Source organism: Brachycentrus maculatus, unplaced genomic scaffold (assembly GCF_059751285.1).
Source record: "Brachycentrus maculatus isolate JH-2025_06_01 unplaced genomic scaffold, ASM5975128v1 h1tg000197l, whole genome shotgun sequence".
Taxonomy (NCBI): Eukaryota; Metazoa; Arthropoda; class Insecta; order Trichoptera; family Brachycentridae; genus Brachycentrus; species Brachycentrus maculatus.
In genome coordinates this window covers 352525-378651 of record NW_028280948.1, presented here as the reverse complement: position 1 = coordinate 378651, position 26127 = coordinate 352525, and the positions used below count along the sequence as shown (strand labels likewise).

Below are 26127 nucleotides of genomic sequence, written 5' to 3'. Positions count from 1 at the left end.
CACAGCAGCTATTATGTTGTCTCTATAGTTTACAATCAATCAACATTAATTTCTTAAGATGCAAGATAAGCACATCATGTTTAATTAGCACTTCAATAAAAATATATTTCATCAACACATACTATTCATGAACAACCTACTTCAAGGAAATCATCTATCATAAATCACATTTCATCAAAAATAAATAAAATGAAACACAACTTGAGAAACCAGAATATTAACATATTTTAAAAAGGAAAATATTTAATGCAATAATGGGTACTAAACATTGCAATATTTAAAAAAAATATCAGTCACTAGGGTGACATTTTTCTTCACATTTTATAATTTTTTTTATAAATTATGAATTTCTTTATAATAAGCTTAAAATAAATACATATTATGTCATTGTAGAACACATATTTTAAGGGTACACCTCTGCAACTTATTTCCTCCTACTGACGTTTCAGGTAAAATTACATGGGCCATCTTCAGAGTGTGGATCTAAAGTTACATGATGTAAAGTTTGTAACAAATAATCACACTTCATTTTCTTACATTGCAAAATTACGGTATCTAAGTAAGCACCCCGCAGATGGTCCATGCAATGGTAACCGAAACGTTGGAGGAGAAAAAAATACATGTGTTAATCTAAAAAAATGTGTTAATAGTGCCATTCAAAGTTCACATTTATGTAGTTGATTAAAGTATTTCATGTCACCCGGGAATGCCACCATTTGTTGAATTTTTTAAAATTTAATGTGGCTTTTAGAGGTAAATAATAAAAGTCAACTTAAAATGACAAAATTAGAAATAGGTAATGAATGTAAAGTATGGTCATGGAGGGGCAGTGATGATTACAAAATAAATTTTCTGTAAGAATACTTAATTGCAGAAGCAACCATATTAGATGCCGCTGTGATTGAAAATATCACACGAATGGCTTCCGAATACATTAAAAAAAAATTAGTAGCATATATAATAAGTATCTGGAGAATATGTCACGTTTAGGAATGTTTTATGTTAATAAAAAGACATTTTGTTTTCACCTATCGCATTCCTATTCTACTTAAAGATTAGATATCGAACGTTGTTCAATATCTATACTATCTAACTCATACAAAACTGCAGAATATTAAGAAGTGTCATGAAATCTATATAGCCTGGGTAAAGAAGGTCACTATTGTAACATTTGAATATCTTAATAGGCTAAGCTATGATGACCTGAGTCATGAATTATGGTATAAAGAGTCTTGCTCCCATTTTTGAAACTTATGGTATTCTGATAACCTGACTGGCACAAGCACAAGCGAGACCTCTCCATAAATGATTGTTCTTAGTTGATTTAAATGTTACAAACGTGATAAAATTGTTTTTGAGCTAGATTAATATTATTTACTGTTTCTATTACTAATTGTTAGTAGGATTATGATATCAGGCACTCTTTTGCAACATCAAGTATATACAATACACAATGGAATATGATATATAAATAACATGTCCTTAAAATGATTAGGTACTTTACTTAAAGATCTATAATATGAAAAGCTACATTGAGCATCTCGTAACCAACTATTCTCGGTCACCTAACACAGATTTGTAGAATTTAATTCAACTGATGGCTTATCTCAGTCTTTTCACCAAGGAATTATCTTAATCTATGGACTAAACATAGGGCAGGTTCTCCTGTCAATAAACTATATTTTTTGCTGTGTTAATTTTCAACTAAACAACAGAGGCTGTTCACTTTATACTTGATTTGAAGATTTAAACAGTTAAAAAGACATAAGCTCTCAATGCAAACATATGCGTAATAATACGGGCCACTGAAAAATAAATGTGTTTAAACTGTTCACAAATGGTTTTCGTCCACTTAGTAGTTTTTTTTTGCATCAAGATTCTATAGATATATTAACATAGATGGAGAAGACTCAAATAAAAGCTAGAGATCTAAATGAAAAATGTAATAATGGAAAATTAAATTTTCCGATGCTTCTTAGTATGTGCTACTGTATTAGGATGTATTATTAGGAAAAATAATCAGTAATGGAATTATAGTTTTGCTAACTTGCTTCAAATACAAATTTCAACCATAGATATCACCTAAAAAGTTTTCATTAAAAATGTTATTGGTGTTATCTTTTAAAGCATATACATATATATACAACTTTCGAAATTTGGGTAATGTGCTTGTCAATCATGGCTAGAATGGTGAAGTTACGCAGCATATAAAGGGATCACTCAAACCAGTCAATAATGGCATTGTAAATGCCCATATTTCCATCTAAATTAACTTTTCATCTATGTTCTTGGATATCTCGCTCAATAAAATCTTTATGTTTAAATTAATTTGGTTTTGTTTGACAAGCATGTAATCAAATTGAATGAGAAAAGAAAAAGTTACATATTGTTTTGGTACAAGTTTCAAATTTTTGGTGCCATCTAGACAGAAGTCAATTGAACACAGAATAAATGCAATTTATCCCACAAAAATACACATATGAACATATAAATAAAGTCATCATATGAACCTTGCCTCAATCTATTAGAGAGCATTTTGTTATACCGTCTTTTGTCCATACTAAGAAATGCATGCTTGCTTAATTTGCCATTGTTTTTCAAATAAAACATATTTACAAATCAGCAAAACAGACACATTTCAAAGCTGTCTCAGTAGCCATTGTTTATGTAACAACTCTCAAATTAATATATTTTTGTTTAAGATTCCCAGAAAACATACTATTTTTATTTGATCACATTTCTATCTTCTACATATACTAAAAATATATATTTAATATTTATAGAACTTAGCAGTTAATGATATTGGAACAAAATAAAATAATTTATACTTATATTATTAGGGAGATGTTATAGTTTTAATTTTTCTAATGGGTCCCAGTGGGTACACAGTGCCATAAAATTATAATATTAAATGATAAAAAAGTGTATATTTACATAAAAAAAAACTTTGTTTTTAACCGCTTTTATTTTTGGTACAGTGGAGTTCATGCAGGCGAGCTTGTGAGAGAATCTTATTTCATGTATAAATGTAGTTTAACCCCTTACAGATTATGCGTGAAAAAAATGTACAGTGGAACCTCTTATAAGGAGTAATTCGCATAATAAGGGCAAGTCCCTTTTTCACGACATTGACTTGTGAGCTGGTACTTTCATGGCAGTCAAAATAAAAAATGTTTCCCTATATGAGTAAGATTCTGGAATGATTTTGCTCGTTATGAAAGGTTCCACTGAACTATTATTCCAACTAGTTTTGACAAATACTTCTTCAGGGATGAATACATATATATATATGAAGAAGACAAGGTATTTGTCAAAACAGTTGGAATAATAGTACCAAAAATACAAGTGGTTAAAAACAATGTTAGTGTTTATCATGAACATAATAATAGCCCAGAAAAATAACATCTATCTGAGTAGTAGAATAATTTAATTCATGTTTGCACAATGAGTACAAACAATAAATATTGAAGAGCTGAGATTCATACATTTTTACAGTCCGATATACTAAATATATCTATGGAATTAGTAACAGCACCATCAATGACATAAAAAGAACCTAATTCTTCTTCACCAGACAAATGATAAAGGTTTAGGTAGGTAATAACCAAATATTAATTATTTGTTGGTAACTATATTCCTGAGAATATGAATACACAACTGGTTTTGAAACGCCATTATATAAAACTCAGTTGAAGTATTTCGGAAGTAATGTTAAAGTTACCTAAAGCATAAAGTTAAACCTGGATAAATAACAATGCATTTTTGAATTTATATTATTCTCGGCCACGTAATAACGTTTTAATGTAACATATAATGTAATATATAATATAACATATTACCTTTGCGATGTTAGGACATTAAAAGTGCTCATATAAATACATTGCCCATAATCCAGAAATTTCGAAGATATTCAAAATGTCTATATAAAACAAATAAGTATATAAATAACTTGAATAAAGCGGAAAGAACTGTTAACGAGAAAACCACCTGGAGGAAAGTAGTGGGATATTCCCCTCCTTGGCCTATAGAACCCGTAACAGTTTTATTCCAACCTCAGCTATCTGCACCATCATTTACAACACTAAAACTGAAGAGAAGCACAAAGAACGCCACCATTAAGAGAGTAATAGTCAATTTGCGGTTTCTATTAAAAAACTTGGGGATGCAGAGAAGGCGATAAAACGCGCCTTCTTGCAGCCTGTGCTAGGCCATCACTTTAGTTTCGGTAAATGTGAACTTTGGCGACACTACGTTGGTTTTTTTCTTCCCCGCCGAGTACCAGCCGGTGAATCGTTTTACAGCATCTTCCCACCGGTGAAGAACCCCTTCGTATGATGCTCCGACGCCATCTCGGGGTGTAAACACCCTGTCAACTTTGTAGAATGAACTGATCTGTTCTTTTGAGCTCCATACACCTAAAAATATATTGTAACCAATAATTCAAAAATATTGCAGGGGCCAAGAATAAAAAATAGAGAAAAAATTAAATTATGATCCCGTTTATATTGCTTTCATTTTACTCACTATGTGTTTCTAATGACCGACAACCAAAACCATGATTTATCAATTCGCTTTCATATTATTTACTATAAAAATATCATCCGATTCATCTAAATCAATGTCGTTTAGTTCTGAAATACATATATTCATAATGGAAATATCAAATGGTATAATATTTATTATTGTCGAACTTGCAGTTTAGCAATGTAAGATGTTAACCTATGTAAAACAATGTTGGAAAAACCTTAAAAGTTGTGAACTGTAGTAGAATATCTTAGATCTTTTTGAATGATCATTCTCAAAGAACTGTAAGAATTGGAAGAGAGTTTATTGTCTGAGCTAGGAGGACTACCAGATTATAAGAAAATCTCTCAATTTGGTCTACTCTCGATCACTACCGAACCCTCTTACAACTTATTTATACTTTTTGTGAGTGCAAATTGTTTTATCAAAAATATACTATGTACTCATCAATATCCGATACATCTCTAAGGAGCCTGTCTTATAAAAGTAACTTAGTAATATTCATGGATTAATTGAGTTTTCCCCACCTGCTGCGAGTCCCGATAATAAGGCACATCCGAGGACTGATATTTCTGATGAAACTGGTCGTTCTAACCTTAATCCCGTCATATCACTTATCAGTTGACTAACAAAATTATTTTGAGCAACGCCTCCGTCAAGTCTGCAAAAAATAAAAGCAAGTAATGATTTATCAGCATTCTATAAATATTGTGAACATGTATTATTACCACTTATAGTGAACTCACCTAATAGTATGTAATTTGTATGATGTTTCGGTGGTTGTACATTTATAGAGTTGAACCGCTCCAAAGGATATAGCTTCGAGAATTGATCGAACTAAATGCTCCCGCTTTGATGTCATTTTCATTCCAATGAAACCGGCTGCAGCTGTCTGATCATTTATAGGAGGCTGTAAATAGAACAAGTACATACAACAAATGAATTCAAAATAAAATTCAATAATTCAATAATTAAAATGGAATCGGGTATCACTTATTTTATTAAATATTTTCATCTGTCTAATGGACAATTTATAAAATATGAGGATCTCTTGATTCTGTATTAATAGAGTAGAAATATAATATTTTAAATGATTTACTTACACCTAAGCCTGTGAAAGCAGGAATAAAGAATACCCCATCGGTATCATCAACACTATTTGCTAAATCTGCTGTTTCCTTAGCATGTTCAATTAATCCTAAAAATAAGGATAATTGTGTTTAAAAATATGACTTTGATATATACCTGGATATAAATATGTGTATATATATATATATATATATATATATATATATATATATATATATATATATATATATATATATATATATATATATATATATACATATATATATGTATATATATATATATATATATATATATATATATATATATATATATATATATATATATATATATATATATATATATATATATATACATATATATATATATATATATATATATATATATATATATATATATATATATATATATATATATATATATATATATATATATACATATATATATATATATATATATATATATATATATATATATATATATATATATATATATATATATATATAAATATATATATCTTTAAAAAATCAGATTTTATGAATCATTTGTTTTCGCCTTGTTGTCAATAATAAGGGGGTAATATAATAATATTTGTTAAATAAATAAGGAGTTTATTGAATTATCTGTAAAGAATAAATGTATATTGGCGGACTCAGTGATACTAGTTAAGATTTGTACCTTAAATAGCTGAGTTAAATAATTAGTAAATCAATTCAACAAAAAAACTAATAAAATCATGACCTTATAAATTGTACATTGATGACATCTGTATACGTAACTGTCCGGGTATTACTTTATCTTTCTAGATTTGAACTACCGTTCCGGCCACAGCTCTTTGTCTAGATTATTAAGCTCAATGGACTATATGTTCACTGCTACAACATAAAAAAGGGCATAAAAGAAAAACAAGTTACCAGCTGAAAGAGCCCAGAGAATCAGTGTTCCCGTATCATTATTATTCCCTTCCACCATGAAAACCATCTCCGTTCCGTACTTCCACGCCACCAGGGGGTAGAGCCCGAGAACACTTGCATGAGGTTTGGGGCCAGTGTTTATGTTGATGAAGCTACCAGTGCCCATAGTCAGCTTCACATCACCAGGATTGAAGCAGCAAGCACCGAACATGGAAGCTGATTGGTCGGCCATCTGTTACAAATATATGAAAACAATAGATAGTAAAAAACAACTTTAAAAACAACAAAAAATAGTTATATTTTTGTTCTTTTAAATTTAAATAAAACATATAAAAGTATTTTAATTTTAAACAATTTTCATAGGCTTGAGCGGCCTGTAATTATAAAGAGTATTGTGTTTATGTCCATTGGTTTGAACCCAGAAACTCTGGCTCGGAGTGGCTAATCACGGGACCGCAACCTGACTTATTTTAATAGAGAATATTCAGGATTTTATATTTTCACTGTTAGAAACTGAGCCTGGAAACTCAAGCATTGCAAAACATGTGTCATTACACTGCCGTCCTGAGAATAAAACGCAGTAAGACCAGAATAATGAAGGAGGTGTCATTTGTTGCTGCTAACTAATCCACAGGATTGAGACCACAGAAGAACAAGAAGAGCATAAACCTATAAAGGAAATACTGAGTTTTACGAAGAATGATGCAATAAGTTTCAGCATTTTCGTCACGTTGGGGGCTGTATGGTCGCAGAGCGCCGAAAGTGTTTTGTTACCATATGAGTTTTTAACAATTCTTGGCGATATTATGTAATGCACAAAAGACAATGGTTGTATAATTAACTAAATACAAAATAGCATGTACTCACGCAGCATGTGATTGGAATCTTAGCTCCTAGTAAGGATTCTTCAACGTGGTTGAAATCTCCAGCTGAATCTACGACTATGGGTAGGATATCCACTGGCAGCCCGATGAAGCGTAAACCCCACGTGGACCATTTCTGTATGAAGGGATCGAACATCCCCGTGGCTGAAGCGTTTGAGTAATCTGTGACGTAGATCTTTCCGTCCGTAAGCTTGTGAAGAAGCCATGTGTCTATTGTGCCAAATACGGCAGTTCCATTGCGAACGGCATTTCGTAATTTAGGAACATTTTTTAAAGCCCACGCTAATCGGGGAGTAATCTACAAATACAATTACAAACAATTAGTAAATATGTATCTTCTTCTTCTAACCCTTATCCAGACCCAATGGTGCATAGGTCACTAAGTATATAATTATGATAATGTATTTAATGATCAAGATGACAATAATTATATACATATATAACTTGATCACTAAACAAATGCAGAAAGGTGATCAGCCCTGCGTTTCAGGCACCAGTCCAGGGTAATATTAAATAAATATTCTTCTTCTGCTAACTCAATGGTGCATAAAGCACTGCATCATATTGACGCAGTGTTACGTTGTTTACATTAAGGTAAGGTGATCACTCCTGCGCTTCAGGGACCAGTCCAGGGTAATATGTATTAAATAAATATTGCAGTGCATAATAACTTATCTTTATTTTGACCCCCCTGGTAATCGAACCTGGGACCTCCAGCATGGTAGCCAAACATGCTGACCACTACATTACGGGGGCGGAAATATGTAAAGTACAATTAATTTTTTTTTTACGGGGCAACTGAGATAGCCTTAATGAAATCAAATATTAATTTAATTATCCATACACAATCCGCTGAAAGGTCATAAAAATATTTGATTCTGTTTTTTATTTTGTTTACAATAAAATTTATAATAAATTTTATAATGCATTGAGAAATTTTTAGTATTATTTAATAATGATATTTGTTTTTACCTGATTATTAGAAAATTTGATAACACTGGCAGCTAAAAACCGTTTACTTCTTGAAAATGTATACAGAACATAGGCAGCTGCAGAGACAGTCTGAAATAATTTTAAACTTATGTAATTATATCACAAATATAATTATAAACAAAAAAAATATGAGTATGTAGTATAATTGCATTACTATTTTTTTTTCATTTAATATAGTTACATTTTTTTATACAATTTAATACAATTTCCATACATTTCTACTTAAAACAATCTTATAATTTTAGTTGTGCTGAGCCTCTCCAAGAGACTGAGCTCTTGTGCTTGGAGAGGGACTTTTTTCTTTTTTATTTGTTGTTTTTTGTATAATGTTATACATTTAAAAAAATATATTACAGGGGAACATATATAATTATGCTATACTAGGGAGTTATCTTGTTTAGTCTGTATATGTTTGTAGTGTTCATTGAGTTTCTTTTAAAGTGTTTGTGTCTTTTATATTTTTAATTTCTAAAGGGAGGCTGTTGAATTTTTTTATTCCTGAGCATATGTTATTTTGTTGGTACTATTTTGTGTTGCATTTGGGTATTTTAAAATTATACCCAAATGCCAAACAAACCAGTACCAACAAAATAACATATATTTAGGAATACAATTTTTTTAATGAGGTGCATATTATGACAATGCTAAATTATATCTATTGAAGATTTCAACAGGTCAACGGCAAACTATAAAGCTGTGAATAGAAATTTCAAAATTATTTGTTTTGTCAATATTTATCAAACATTTGTTTATTTTTGTTGATAAGTTTTCCTGTGATATTTTGCAGGTACTTACTAGTTTTAACATATATAATTCTTATTTGTTTCAATTCCTCTTACCTAACTTGTTTGATTTTTTAAATACGCAAATGCTTAATATTCAGGTATTTCCTTAATCATCTCTATACAAACCACATTAACGATAATTGTATATTCTATGTAACTAGCAATATTTGCAATATACTCAAGAATAGATAAAATGATCTGTTATCAGATTATTTTGCCTAATTATTTATTTGGTTATTTGTTTAAACTTTATGTACAAAAAAAAATACATTGGCGGGCTTATTGTTAAAAAACAATATCTTCCAACCAACCAAAAATAGACTAGTGATATTGGTTAAAACCTTTGATACCATATATAGCTGTTTACAATCAGAGGGTAGATAGTACTTGAACATTTAAAAAAACATTAATTACAAATTGATGATACTAAGGAAGGCAAAAGAAAAAGGGAGTTTAGGGAATGAAGTAGAGGGTGAAACTAAGAGAGGAGATTTGATGGACAGTTAGGATTCTAATGATAAATAGTAATGTCTCAGACGCTTCTTAAAAGTTATTAGAGAAGGTGCATTTACATTTTTACACGGAGAGGTAATTCATTCCAAAGTCTGGCCGCTTGGACAGAGAAGCAATCACTGAAGAATGATGTGTTATGGCGAGGAATGGAAAGTGTTCTTTCTTGGAAAGAACGAAGTGATAGACCATGATCTGAGAGGTATATAAAATTTTCAGCAAGACATTTAGGTGCATTGGGGTTGTGAAGAATATAATAAAGTAGTATGCAATTATGCCTTTCGTTTAAGTAAAATTCCTTACCCGGTTTAGCACTGATCGGTTCCACTTGTTGACGATGCTGTCAGCCCTCATATCTCTCCATGTGATGAAGTTGTGGAAGTATTCCCCGGTACGACGGTCCCAAGTCACAAATGTTCCCCGCTGAGTAGAGAGACCCAGAGAGCTGATCTGAGAAGCCGATATCTTTGCATCTGCAAGAAAATTTTTAAGGATTAAGGGAAAATACACAATACCATCACATAAAAATAAAATTCAGTACGTTTTGTCTACCTCCTTAGTGTAATGGTCAGCACGCTTGGCTACCGTACTAGAGATCTCGGGTTCGATTCCCAGGGGGGGGGGTCAAACAAATATAAGTGATTTTTTCACTCTAATATTTATTCAATATTATCCTGGACTGGTACCTGAAGCGTAGGGCTGATCACCTTTCTTTCATGTTTTAAAGAACAAGATAACACTGCGTTTATATGATGCAGCGCCCTATGCACCATTGGGGTTCGGATAAGGGTGTGAAGAATGAAGATGTTTAATTTCGTCCGCCTCCATAGTGCAGTCGTTAGCACGCTAGGCTACCATGCTGGAGGTCCCGGGTTCGATTTCCGAGAGGGTCAAAATAAATATTAGTGATATTTTAGTCTAATATTTATATAATGTCACCCTGGACTGGTACCTTAAGTGCAAGGGATGGATACCACTGCTTTATTCAATGTAATATATATATATATATATATATATATATATATATATATATATATATATATATATATATATATATATATATATATATATATATATATACATATTTTATGTTTATATGGAACTCTCATCTGCCTCAAGTTCAAGCTATCTTCAAAACAAAACTTACGTTTACCAGCTAGCGTTCAGTGACAGAATTACTTGTTTATCATAAAGAGTTTTGATGCTATATTTTTTTTAAATGCTGGTATTATTTTTGATGACCCTGTATATAAAACGTAGGATATTACTCGGCGCCTGGTGATCAAAGTGTTCATGCCCCCCATTGATCGATATTAGAAACACTTATGTTACAGTCAATAAGTAACTACACGTATCGTCGGCCAAACAACAAAAATATCGTCGGGATAGGGGGGGGATCACAAATCCTATCGACGACGTAAGCCAACATCCAAAAAAAGGTTATTAAGAGTTTTTGCTATCGTGCAACCGTAGTTTTTGCTTCAAATTTCCTAACGTATCTTCTTAAAAAAAAACGTAATGTAACGTAAACAAAACTCATTTTTTTATCTGCTCTTGGTTTTATACCTATACATAGGGTTTTTTTTAAACAAAAAGGTCCCGGAACTCACTGCATGTCAAGCTTTTTACAAAAAAAAATTCAAACATCGTTTAAATATTCAATACAATACAATATTTTATCATTTTGACCAATGATATAAATTAAGATTGTAATATGGTAAGCACAAACATTGTTTCGTCTAATTTATAATTTTTTTTTAATCGCGAAAAAAGGTGCCGGAACGCCGTTCACCGCGTTACATGAATAAAAAACCCTGCCTATACATATCGCTCACTCCTTTCAAGAACGTCATAAATCAAAAAACTTGATTTTTCAGGGGCACGTTTTTAAAGTTTAAAAATATAACACAATGTACTAAAAATAAATATCAAGCCACTTATTGAACTTTTTACTGTGCAACAGATCTTTTTAGGTAAAACCTGAAGGTTTTTTCTCCATTTGAAAAATATTTAATATATTTAAAAAAAACAATACCTTTTCTTCAAAATGCAAAAACAACACTTTCTGCCCTGTAGCGGGTAAATATTAATTAAAAAATATGCCACTTTTGCTGGGATATGGTACATTTTCTGGGCATTCCGAAAACATGCACAACTGAAAATTGACGATTTTTGATTTATGGCGTTCTTGAAAGGAGTGAGCGATATGTTTAGTGATTATACTTTTATAAGCTATATCATAGGTAAATTCATATTTTGATTATATGTCTGTATAATAAAATAAAAATAACTATGTACAGTGCCTGTTCTCTAATCCGAACGCTCCGTAATCCGAGGCGCACTGTAATCCGAACGATTTCGGGGCTCTGTCTTTTGCTCTCGTTCCGACGACGAGTTCGAGACGAATGCGTGTTTTAGTCCTTTAACACCAAATAGGTTCGTTGGTTCAAAAGAAAAATCATAATTTTTTCACGCTAAAATAATAGTAAAAAATTTAAGTTTTAAATGATTCATTCAGTACCTCAATAAAAATGTAAAATAAAGATCTTTCGCGTAGGGTTTTTCATTTGCCACTTTCCCTTCATAAGTGTTTGCTTTGATTTTTCTTTAATAAAGTGACAGTGAACATTACTTCAATTTTCTAAATGAAGCCGATGCAGAACGATTCCCTAATCCCATCTGACACTGTATTAGAAAACAAAGATCTTCATCTTCTAACCCTTCTAACCCAATAATGCATCGGGCACTGCATCGTATAGAAGCAGTGTTATCTTGATCGTTAAATACACGAAAGAAAGGTGATCAGCCTTACGATTCAGGCACCAGTCCAGCGTCATTAAACTGAAAAATAATTAATATTTTTTTGACCCTCTTGGGAAACGAACCCGGGACCTCCAGTATGGTGGCCTAGCGCGCTAACCACTACACTATGGAGGCGGACACCCCTAGATACCCGTACATCGTAAATCGATAAATCGAAGATTCACACAGAATACAACATGTATATTTTTTTGGCAAAGCATCCAAAAATAATCCAACATATAATACATGATTTTTTATTCAGTTTTATATATCTTATTGAAATTCACACAAACAAATTGATTGTCTTCGATTTGAAAGGTTTATTTTTATTTAATATTTTTTTCCAACTTTTTATTGCGGTGTTAATATTGGTATGGTGATCAATTGCTTTATAGCTGGATAAATATTATCTTTGACCTTAGCTGTATGCTGAGATAATAGTTTTTTTTTGTTGAAAATTACCGGCATCGGATTCCCCCAAAAAATATCGCTCGTCACGCTCGATAGTTCAATTTTGTTTTGATAATTGGTTTTGGTGAAATCGACAATTCAAACTTTTAAAATATACATTTTCGAATTGCAAACATTATTTTCTGTTTTCGAGAAAAATTGATTAATTAAGAGTAATTGAAAGTTATAATATTCAAACATCGATTGGTCAATAGATGTACAGTATCGAACAGATTAATTGAAACAAAACTTTTTTTTCGTATTTTTAACACCTCTTAATTTTTTTTGGGGGTGTTCCTCGTATTATGGACCAGGGGTGCTTCTTTCAGTGACTGAAATGATGAATAGCGAGAAGTATCACGGAAAATATACTACCAGAGATACAAAAACGAAGGTCAAATGGTAATGGAATATTTCAGCAGGATTTAACCCCCTGCCACAAATGCAATAAAAATGAAATTTTTAACAAAAAAACAACGAACTGTGTTGGACTGGTCAAGAATTTTGCCAGACATAAACGTAATTGAAAATCTATCGGCAATCTGTAAGAATCGGCTATCCAAAATTGATTGCACTAAAGTGGAAAAGCTCATTTTGTCCAAACTTCAGGTATGGTCTCGAGACGAAAAAATGGCATCCACGTGCCTAAACCTTATATAATAGACGCAAAGAAGAGTTAAATCATTGATTGAGCCCAAATGAGATCATATTAAATACTAATTTGTAATATAACTAATAAACAAAAGATTTTACAAAACTTTTTACGAAAATATAAAAAAATTTTTTTTTTCAAGTAATCTGTTCGATACTGTATGTATGTGTGTATATAAGTTCTTAAAAAGTGCGTAAAAATATAAAAAAATTACGCTGTCAGTAAATTAAAAGTATTTTGATTAAACCAATGACAGAAATGAAGTAGTCACAGTAAAAGAAAGAAGCAATTCATTTTTATTATGAAAATGCATTCATATCAATATTTTTTTTAAAAAAGGTAAGAGTATTGTTTTTTAAGTACACGTGGGTATATTGTTTCTCGTACATTATGTATTTAATCAATATCCAATGAATTATTACCCGTTTTCATTAAACCAGTCACTGATGCGTTACCACGCTTAGATTAATAAAGTTCGCGTTTGATGTATGCGTGTATCACCTTTATTATATTGTTATGTGGGCTTTAATTGAATTTTTAATCCCCATGTACTGATTAGATCATTTATAAGAAACCCCTACCCGAGAGCTACATGGTAATTTTATGATATATATGTACCAAGAAATAAGAAAATATAACGTTTACGTTTGCCTACAATAGTTTAAAATAAATGATTTATTGTAATGAAGACAATTGGTAGAATTCCATTTAAATTTTTTGTGTAATATATCCAAAATTAAACAAGGTTATTGGATTGAATTCTACTTTAATTTTAATATAAACAATGATGTATGTTTTTAGTGACGCGTTTCGTCTTATCAAGACATTATCAAACTCATGATAATGTTTTAATAAGACGTTCGACTATATTGAAATAAAAGTAGAATTCAATCCTTGTTTAATTTTTGATATATTACCAAAAAATATAAATAAATCATTTGTAACAGCAGATATTAGATTTTCTAGAATCTGATGGAAAAATAAAATAAATTAATCTTCACATGAATATGTCCAAGAAGAATAAATTAACGTGATAAGTCATTTATCAGGAAAAATATAGTTTTATTGTAAATAAATTATAAATGGAATCAATAGTTTGCATCGCATAAATGAATTCGCAAAGGTAATTTTTTTGTTGTTATTCAGCGAACATCTGAGCATCATAAATCGAATTATAAATATATCACCATTTTGGATCAGCATAACGGAAGGAGTCTAAGAAGTATTAACTAATGACAAAGTTTTTGATTTATGCTTGCACGTGTGGCGTTCCATCCGTCGTGCTTACCGCTGGGCCGTTATCTTTCAATAACACTTTTCTTTTCAAAACCGTATATTTGTTTCGAAGAAAAACTATTTTTTTCAATACAAAAGCAATGTTTTAAGAAAAAATCAATTACGTCAAATGTTACCTGGGTTTAGAGAAAATTAAGTTCTATCGACCTAATATATTTATATTAGGCTATAAAGGTGGAGACTGACCGGAGCATTTCGTCGTAACATAACGTCGTAACATTGATCGCGGCGAGCATCAGCGAGCATCCGAAACTATGGATGGAGCGCTCGGCTCGCTGTACTGACTGCCTGAATGCTCGCATCGTAACATGTTACGTTACACGAAATACTCCGGTTAGTCTCCACCTAAGCCCAGTATCTGATAAGTCGCAACATAATTTTCTCTAAACCTAGTTAACATTTTACGTAATTGACTTTTTCTTTAAATATCGTTTTTGGATTGAAAAAATAAGTTTTTCTTCGAAATAATTATATGGTTTCAGGAAGAAAATAATTATTGAAAGGTAAGGAGTTAAAAAAAAAATATATATATATTATTTTTTTCCATGGATGTTTATATTCTAAAAAACCAAAGTAAAAATCCAATGTACATTCTTTAAAAAAATCGGGCGTGGAAAGACATGGTATCTCTTCAGCGATTAGCCAGTGAATGAGTTCTGTCATTGCGAATAACCCCTTAACATAAAAATGGTGTCATGTTAATAATATCAAATGGGAAATGCAAAGAACCGGATTTGAGATTTCCACACCATACCAATATTATTTTAACTTGATATTAGTGCATTGAATTTAGTTCCTAGGTATTTCCGGATTCTGTGAGGTAATTGATTTGAAATAGCACCTAAAGTCCTTGATTAGTTTATTGCACTTAATAATATATATCTAGTAAGAAAAAAGGGCCTGATTATAATCATGACCCTACGCGTAGTATTTTATTCTGACCTTTAGCGCGGTATAGGAAACCAATACATCATCGTGAATGAAATGTAGTTCTTGTAGTGACCTTGAAATTTCGGAAGTTGAATTCCTAGCACTAACGATAAATCATGATGTTTAACCTAAATTGTGTTATATTAACGAATAAATTATCATAGGTAAGCGTACTTTTAAGGTCGTTGATTTCGGCCAAATTTATTTTGTTACAGACAGGCGATTTGTATTAGTTACATACAAGCAAGTTAACACAAAGAGGTTTAAACGTCTTTGATGTAAATGAATTTCAGAATACAAGGTTACATACGTAAAATAATGCAAGTTAACGCTCTCACAAACAGTGTCATTTCTCAGGTACAACAAAACAATAAATATAATAATTTCGTTAAACAAATTATTTGAATTATCCAAAATTTTGTATAGCGTATAACAAATAACATATTAGTTTAGAAAATTGAAATAAAATATGAAGCTAGCTTCTTCTTCTAACCTTTATCCATACCCAATGGTGCATAGGGCACTGCATCGTATTGTCGCAGTGTTATCTTGATCGATACTTACACTAAGGCAAGGTGATCACTCCTGCGCTTCAGGGTAATATGAAATAAATATTATAGTGTAAAATCACTAATATTGATTTTCAAACCCCCCTGGGAATCGAACACGGGACCACCAGCACTGTACCTAAACACGCTAGCCATTACACCAAAGAGGCAGACACGCTAACGGAAGGGAAGCTAGCTAGACTCGCAAACAAATATTTGTCACTGATCTTGTTGTGTAATTCAAGCTAAGTCGAACAAAATGAGAAAACATTAAATTTCTTGGAATATTAGAATAAGGAACATGCGGGCAGTGTTTGTGTAGTTTTACTTTATAATGTTAGCTGTTATAGGTATTATTCTATTCTATTGTCTCGAAAGTTTACTTGTTCTTGGTTTTATCAAGTTTTTGGCTTATAATATGTAAACGGTCCAAAAGTTGGGTAAGAAAATTCAACTGATGTTCTACATAATATTATAAATAAAAAAATACAAATCAGCTCATACAATATAGGTGAGTTGGGTGTAAGTAAAACAAAATAAAACTACCTGATGAGATCATTAGATTAGTGCCTAATAAGGAAAAAGGATTAACTTTCTATTTTTAAAGCTAAATTTAATTACATTCCAGTTTTACCGACCACATATCCTGACAGAAGACGTTCGGCAATATTTTAACAACCTGTTACGAATAACTGGTTTAATTGTTCACATTTCTAAACGTGTAACCAATTATTTGAACATAACGAGACAAAAAAGAAATTAAAATAAACTATTGAATTAATTGAGAATCTGGGGAAATACGTAATCCTTCTTATCTCGTAGCGTCACTCGCTTTAGTACCTAATATAGAAATAATATATTGTTGAAAAATATGTTGGAATGCTCAATTTATGGTAAATTGATTGTCAAGGCTCCTTTTAAAATATACCATCAAATCACTTTCATTAACCGTTAGGTACCTACCCATCTCAATCCTTTTTATGTAGGTACCTATACTAATGGATTTACCTGTGTATATTTTATGTAAGTTTTTGTGTGTATATTTCACGTTAAATTCATTGAATATCACCGCGTATTTCTAACCACGATTTGTGACGTACTCGTATTTGTAAATTTATTTTTAAAACTAATTTTCTCGGATCGTTCCCGTAATGAAAATATATATTTAAAAAAAAAAATCAATTTCTTATTTATTAACATTGATATTTAACTAAGGGAGTACATGCTTGCATGCCTTATATTCAAAGGTTTGTTGTTCACAATTTCAAAAAGTTACACCATAGGCAGAATGTGCACCTAAGTATGTTTTAAAAAGACTCATTTAACGCCGTACTCGCAATAATATAATTCATTATGCGTCCAGCTGAGCTGAGCTGAGCCGGTCGTCACTTCGCGCCCGATATATCGCTCACTCCTTTCAAGAACGTCATAAATCAAAATACTTTTCAGGAGAACGTTTTTAAAGTTTAAAAATATAATATAATGTATTAGAAAAAAATATCAAGCCACTTATTGAACTTTTTACTGCGCAACAGATCTTTTTAGGTAAAACCTGAAGGTTTTTTCTCCATTTGAAAAATATTTAGTATATTTAAAAAAATAATAAAACAATACCTTTTCTTCAAAATGCAAAAACAACACTTTCTGCCCTGTAGCGGGTAAATATTAAATTTAAAATATGCTCCTTTTGTTGGGATATAGTACATTTTCTGGGCATTCCGAAAACATGCACAACTGAAAATCGTCGATTTTTGATTTATGACGTTCTTGAAAGGAGTGAGCGATATTAGATTTTTGTTGTTAAAACTTATTTTTTCAATACAAAAACGGTGTTTTAAGAAAAAAATTCAATTACGTTAAATGTTACCTAAAAGAAAATTAAGTTGTTATTTAACGTATGTTGGGCTTTAATAAATATTTGTCCGTGTAAAATTATATGTTAGTACTTGACATTTTCATGGAGCCCTGTTTGCAAACAGTGCTCCTTATGAAATATGTTGATTTTACCTATGCAATTGTTACCCATCGACCTATTGTTGAGAACTCTAATTTTCGTCATAACACGATGCATTTACAAACACATATGCAAATCACACTCTTCAAATATATATTTACTTATGTATGTGCATGAGTTTGTTTATATTACCACTACAAAAGACAAATAAACCTTTCTTTATAAGAACTTTACTGTTTTCCTTACATATATAAGGTGAACATGCCATAAATGAACAGACACTCGAATATTTTGTTTATTTTTAAATTGAATTATTATTATGATATATTGCGTATGTAATTATTGAATAAATATTTTTGCATCCTCTATACCAGAGGTTCCCAAACTCTTTTATCTCGTAGACCCTTTGCCTTACCTGATATTGATTTTTATCAGATTCATTAACTTCAAATGTATTTTTGACAGCCGGTATATGTAGTGTTACTCACTTTGAACCACACATGTTAGGTTTTATACATTTATATTTTAAATTCAAATTAAAACATAGACCCCTTGCAAGTTGTCATAGACCCCTGGGGGTCGATATAGATCACTTTGGGAATCACTGCTCTATACTTATATATTTATTCAATCTGCAGTATAAAATATTATATAGAAGGAGAATTTCAAGGAGGTGCTAGTAAATAATTGTTCAAAAAAATCGCCTACAACAACAAAAAGATGTCGCGAGAATACACTAAAAGAACCCTTTTTAACGCGTTGAATTGCTTAAAAACAAAACAGTTACTATGCAACTTGTATGCTGGCGTCAAAATTATCAACCGATAATTACCTTAAAAAAAATTAGACTCCCGCCATAAAAGATGTACCGTCGATCACTTAAACCAGCCTATGACGGTCGTCAGCCCCGTAAATGCCCAGACTTCCATATTCTTCTTCATATTTGATGAGATGTTAAAAAATAATATGAAAATAACTCCTGTAATTGGAGATAATCCAGATTTTGTGAACAAGTATTTGGACACACTCAAAATGTTGTAGATAAAAAACTATTTCCATGTTTAAAACGTTTTTACCATTTGTACTATAATTTTTTTACAACCGAATGGTAAAAATAGTAAAAAATCGATGGTGGTTAATGTACTGTGTACATTTTACGATATTTACGTATGTACTCAAAGATGCCATGGTGCAATATGTAATTTATTATGCACAACATAGTATGAATATAAAATTTATGTCTTGTAATAAATATGGTAATGGTTTCTGGTGATAGGACAAACATTTGTACGCGTATATCTATATCTTCGAGTGTGTTTTTATGCGAAGCCACCTCCGTAGTGTAATGGTCAGCACGCTCAGCTACCATACTGGAGGTCCCGGGTTCAATTCCCAGGGTGGGTCAAATAAATATAAGTAATTATATCGGTAGATAAAAAGATAATATAGATAAAAGAAAATTAAAGTTGGAATACGTTATTGGAACGTGGTTCATAAGTAATTTTTAAAGTAAATAACATCCCGAACAATCCACTTCGTAGTCAATCTGATATCCGTAAATCGAGACTTTGCCGCATGATATGCCGTATAATTGTAATATTTCATAAGAAATGCGGCATTAAATATCATTCTTTTTGACATCTCAACAACGACGAAGAAGAAAGAAAAGTAAAGTTTGTGGAAGTCTGGGCATTTACATGGCTTACGACCGTCAAGGGTGGCTTGAGTGATCACTTTACACACGTGTAACATTCACCAATTCTATCCATGATTGACAACCACACTACTTAAATTCTTGAAACTTCTAGATATATTGATCAAACTCGAAACACAGTGTGTGAGAGTTCCTAGAGACGTCTATGTTAGGATGAGGAAACCTTTTATTAACCAGAAACTCTTTCATTTGTTTGTGAGGCCTATGACTGTCGTAAGCCCTGTAAATAATGCCGAGACTTCCATGTTCTTCTTCATCTATGTTGAGATGTCAAAAATAATGTAAAAAACTCATTTTCAAAAAATTCGACATAATCCAGATTTGTGAACGAGTATTTGGACACACTCAAAATGTTGTAAAAAAATCAAGCTGAAAACTCGTAGGTCATTTTAATTGATTGAAAAAATCGAAACCGCGACTTCGTGTATCCAACTACACCACGGTGGGCGATGCCTTTCGAGGTACAAGGTGATGGCGATCGAGTTATTCCAATAATTATAATTTATTTAGATAATTATTCACAAATAAAAATAAACTAGCTATGATCTTGATGCATGTTAGATCTTTGTAATATTTTCAGGGTCTTAACGAAGAAAATCGTAAGGTTATTATTACGTAGTAATATTAAACTTATACAATTTGTTAAATTGCATATTGGAAGAAAATGTAATAGATTTAAAGATACGTGGTACAAGAAGATCTTTCAGTTTGTCCAGAAAATTATCACCAAAAACATTGGCATGGTAGTTTTATCTACGAGTGTATTTTTTCCAACATATTATCCAGTTGCATTTCCAAGACAATGGAAAGGTAAAGGTTGTACGATCCATCCCATACTGCAGAAATCTAAGAAAATTTTGCTGGTACGTGTTACAAATGAAAGGTATTTTAAACGTAAAAGATCTAGTTTATTCCGTAAAATTATAAACAAAGAGTTCAATAACCGCAGTGTTAGGGAACTCTGAAATGTTTCTATGTATATTTATTTACTAGTATTAAAATAACTCGTAGGGAATAACGTTACGGAAATAAAACGTTGATGTGTTGCGGTTGTATCGCAAGCTGATGCACGAAAGGCTAATAATAGTGGAGTTCTGCTTGTTGCAGCGAGGGGCGTCTACAGGGAAATGACTGGTGACAGTATATTATACTTTTAAACAATTGAATAATACGTTAAAATGGTAAACGAGGAGAAAGAAAATCGGGTTGTGGTCCCGTGGTTAGTTTCACGAACTCTTGAGTCAGAGTTTCAGGGTTTGAACCCACTCTACCACAATTTGATACCTTTTTTTTTAATAATGAGCCGCCAAGGTTCAAAGAAATAGTAAATATAAAATTTAAGTATTTTCGTAAATAATAGGAACACAAATATTTCCCCTTTCTTTTAAATATAAATATAAAAATCATTCTCATATCGTTTCTTAAAAATAAACTCAAGAAGTAACTTTGCTGTATTTTAATAATATAATAAGCACAACAACCGTTATCTAAGTTTAAATAAAATGGGTCGATAAAAATACGAATTGAAAAAAAAAAAGTTATTCACTTTAATTTTTTTTATGAACATGTAATTTCTACAAAAATATGTGAAAGAAATGATACTTGATACGTTGATATCCTATAGATTTATCCTCTCTTTGTTTTCAAATTATTATAAAAGTATCTATTTAAAAATTCCAAACACCACAAAATTTTGTTTTTAGGTATCTTTCATTTTGAAACCAGGATTACAGATTTAAGATAACATAAGGTTATCTATACTGTCCTCATAAGGAGAAGTACAGCATCTACAAAATCTTGGATTCAGTATCGAATTTGTGTCTGCATTCTAATATTGAAATTATATTTTTGAAATTAGCAAAACATTCCAGATATAAAATATGAATATATTTTATATTAATGTTTAATATTTCGTACTTGTATTTTTAAATTTTTAATAGTTAGCATACTCCATTATTCTGAAAAATCAAATATTTACATTCCGTCCATTATATCGGTTTGTGTACGAGTAAAAGGTTCACTCATTTATTAAATAATCAAATACGAGCGCCTATTATAAGATAATAATTATGGCTCTGTAGTATTTTTTATACTGCTTTTTTTCTGATGTTTTCTTTACATCGTTCTACACATATGTAGTTCGAACGTAATTTTTAATTTTTTAATTCTGAATCTTGTTCTATTATACGCCAAGAAGGATGTTTATTATTAAATATAGCACCATTACTTCATTAAAGTTTTTAATTGACCATGATCTTTTATCCCACTTGTCGTTCATTAAAGAAAAGAAAATTAGCTTTGCTAAAAAATTCAACGAAAGACTTCTAAAGTAAATTTAAGTAATGTACGTGGTATGAATATTACAATAAGCGGAGTTAATATTTATTCAAACTGCAAAAACGCATACATTGATCCTTAGCAAAGTTGAGGAAAATTATGTTAAAACGAATATTACCTGAATCGCGTGAATGGAAGATTTATGTTAAGCATAAATAAAGTAATTTTATATAATATAAGAAATATAAACATACCTGACACCATGTGATACAGAGAATTAAAAATGATGCGAAGAATAATTAAAATGCAAAGAATATTTAAGACACGAAAAATAATTAAAATCAGGAATATATTACATCATTTTTGTATAACCGAATGTTTTTGCTACCAAGTAATGTCGATTTATATATGCAATATATTGAATTAATTGTTTGTTGTTTTTTTGCTTAGTATATGTGTAAAAAATCATATATTTTTAATCCGTTACCAATAATAATACCAATATAATTTGTTATCTGAATTTCTTATAAAATTCGAGGCATAAAAATCATATTTGTCTCGACGGTATCGTTTTGAATCGCTCATTACAGTTTAAAAATTAAGATTCAATATTATATGGTAAGATTCTAAAAATTGAACTGTCACATTTTAATGTAGAAAAATCCGGCGTAAAATAAAAACGGTATATCAATACATCGGTTATTTTTAGAAATAAAAATATTTAATTAACTAATCTCCTTCGTCTTTTTAAATATTTCCTATTTAAATATATTTTAAACTAGTTTGAAAATTTACAAATTTCAGAATGTATATAGACCAGGTTCTATTGTTGTAAGAACATTATTTGAAAAAAAAGAGCACTGTTCCAAACGCTACACCAAGAGGGTGTCAATTGACAATATTTCTGGTCAAAAAATAGCAGGATATGACAGAATTACATATTTGTAATAACAAACCATTAATAATGTACAATAAAAACACCCACATTCTTGACCCGACATTATTACGATTACAGTTTATGGACTTTCAAACGCTGCGACCTTTTTTGCGAGATATTTTTTTATCATTTATTTTGCTGAGCATGGGATTTTCCGTAAATTCAGTCAAGCGTAGTCCAGAGATTTCACAGGACCATTTTTTTTAAAGTTTAAGTTCAAATAAAATATATACCCGCGTAAAATACGAAGAGCATCAGAATGCCGCGTCAAAGCGAAATATTTTCGATTATCAATACAGGCAGTATTGCCAAAGGCTATGGACCCGTGAAAAGTTGCCATTGTACAGAAGGTCATGTTTTGTATTCGTGCGCGATGGACGTTGTGCCTGCCATATAACACCGATTGTTCCTCTGTTTCCACTCAAATACCCGCGTTATTCACGCAAAACAACACGGAATATTATTTACAAAATAAAAAGAAAATTATGCGATTCATGTTCCGACAGTGTAAAAAGAACATCGTTGTCACAGCTCATTCAAAAGCCTTAAAAACAATGCGATAAAAATGTTTATTGACTTTTTTATCTGTGTTACAACAGCTAACGCGCTTTTTGTTTATTTATTTGTAGAAGACGTCTTTCGAAATGACGTTCTCTGAATGTACATAAAAAATAAGGGTTCTCCAGCTATTTACAGAAAAAATAAGAAATTTTTCTTAAAATTATGTTAACCTTTAGCTACTGAGGTGGATTTAATTTCACGTAACCACTGACGTGGGGGCCTCAGAGTCCCGCAAATCTTTCCGTTTTTTAGGGTTTAGTGTTTTATAATCCGCTTAGGATATATTTAAATAAAATAATTTTCTTTTGTATAATTTATTTATTTAAAATTAACTATTATTTCAAAGTTAAACTAAATTACGCTAAAAAAATTTGACTTACAAGAGATTAACCAAACACAGACAGAATGTGAAATACGGCCAATATGTAGTTATATGTATATTCATATGATTGGATTGGTAACGTTTTTCGACATTCGTAAATACGAGTGACTTATATAAATTTCAAGAGTTCGATTGTATGGATAAAAATATTTAGGATTTTTAACGACGTTTCTAGGTGGAACTGTATTTTATAAAGTATAATATCATCACTAGACTGGTCTAATGATTCGGTAATGTCAAAACCCGGTCACTGGTCAAATAAAATAGAAGTGGAAAAAGCTGTGTTGTTCTTGTTTAAACATAATATCAATTAAAAGAGTTCGGTTTTCTCAAAGTCAATGTAATAAGTGGTTTTTGTTTAATTATTGTAATATATGTAAGTAATAGACTTGTATTTTAGTGCCAAACATGTTTAATATAACGGTTTTTATCATTGGTATTTAAATCTATTTCATATTAACTCTGGTGGACATTTAATGTGTGCATCAATAAGGCGAAGTGTGGAATTGCAATACCTATGGAATATATAATATATATATATGTATATATTTATAAATATACATAATTTTTTGACATCTCATCAAAGATGAAGAAGAATATGGAAGTCTGGGAATTTACGGGGCTGATGACCGTCATAGGCTGGCTTAAGGGATCACTTTACACACGTGTAACATTCACCAATTCTACCCATTATTGACAACTACACTACTCAAATTTCTGGGAAGTTCTATATATATGAACCAATTTTGAAACATTGTTCTTGAATCACTAGAACTCCACCAGAGACATCTATTGGTGAGATGAAAAGAAGCTTTTTATTGAGCAGAAACTCTCAGCCGTGAAGTATCGTCAGCCCAAATTCCACAACTATAAAAATTACAACTAACATACGAAATAAATCCAACAACAGTGCAATACATCTTTAAAAAATGAATATAATACGGATGTTCAATAATGGACAGAATGGTTAACGTTTCGCAAGTGTATAAAGTGATCACTTAAGTCAAATGCCAGGTCATAAGGCCTGGGATTATCAGACTTCCATCTTCTTTCTCATAAAAACTGTAGAGGCTTCGACTCAAGTTGAGGCATCGTTAATATACACCGTCAATATAATTTAAATATCTTATGAATAAATAAATACATAAGTTGTATCTCTTATAATAAATTAATGGGTATTCTATTGAGAGATAATTTATCAAAATTAAAGTACCTATAGTAAAATCTCGATATAACTGACTAATTGGGGGTTGGGGGTGTCTGTTAAAGCCGAATGTCCGTTATATAAAAATAGGTTACAAATATTAAAAACAAAAAAATTAAATATGTACACTGCATTTGGATTAAAAAAAAAAACAAAACCCTTATACGCACCCAATGGTGCATAGGGCACTGCGTCATATAAACGAAGTGTTATCTTGATCGTTTACACATGAAGGAAAGGTGATCAGCCTTCCGCTTCAGGTACCAGTCCAGGGTAATATTGGATTAATATTACAGTGAAAAAATCACTTATATTTATTTTACCCCCTTGGGAATCGAACCCGGGACTTCCAGAACGGTAGCCGAGCGTGCTGACCATTACACTACGGAGACGGACTAAAAGATAAAAATAAACAATACAAATCACATTTTTTAAATTATTTATTTGTCTTCAGACACTCGTCGAGAAGTGACGTTGCTGTTTGACATCGACGCGCTTGCTTTTGGTCATCTGCTTTGAAAAGGGAATCAAGTTGTGTTTGCACTTTTGAAGTTTCCTGTTTTTTTATTTATTATTATCAACTCTCTTAAATTAGGATGTGATGTTACTGGTAGCTTCATTTTTAACAGTGTTGTTTCTTCTTCTTCGCTATCTTAACTTTCATTCTCATTTTTTAGGTTCATGACTTCATCTGCTGTTTCACTTTCTGTCATTGTATCCAAGG

The 26127-nt window shown here is 31.1% G+C and overlaps 1 protein-coding gene across 1 annotated transcript in view; it reads right to left on the bottom strand.

Annotated features, from left to right (window-relative positions):
• Window positions 1-3116: 3116 nt before the first annotated feature.
• The window catches only part of LOC148307547 (glycerol kinase 5), a 30012-nt gene continuing 7001 nt past the window's right edge, over window positions 3117-26127 (bottom strand). The window contains exons 3-10 of the mRNA XM_088263275.1: window positions 10000-10169; window positions 8381-8470; window positions 7392-7706; window positions 6525-6756; window positions 5628-5722; window positions 5271-5434; window positions 5052-5185; window positions 3117-4415 (exon numbers count right to left, since the gene is read on the bottom strand). Coding sequence (XP_088119401.1) covers window positions 4204-4415; window positions 5052-5185; window positions 5271-5434; window positions 5628-5722; window positions 6525-6756; window positions 7392-7706; window positions 8381-8470; window positions 10000-10169 — 1412 coding nt within the window. The 3' untranslated portion in view covers window positions 3117-4203. The remainder of the gene's footprint in view (window positions 4416-5051; window positions 5186-5270; window positions 5435-5627; window positions 5723-6524; window positions 6757-7391; window positions 7707-8380; window positions 8471-9999; window positions 10170-26127) is intronic.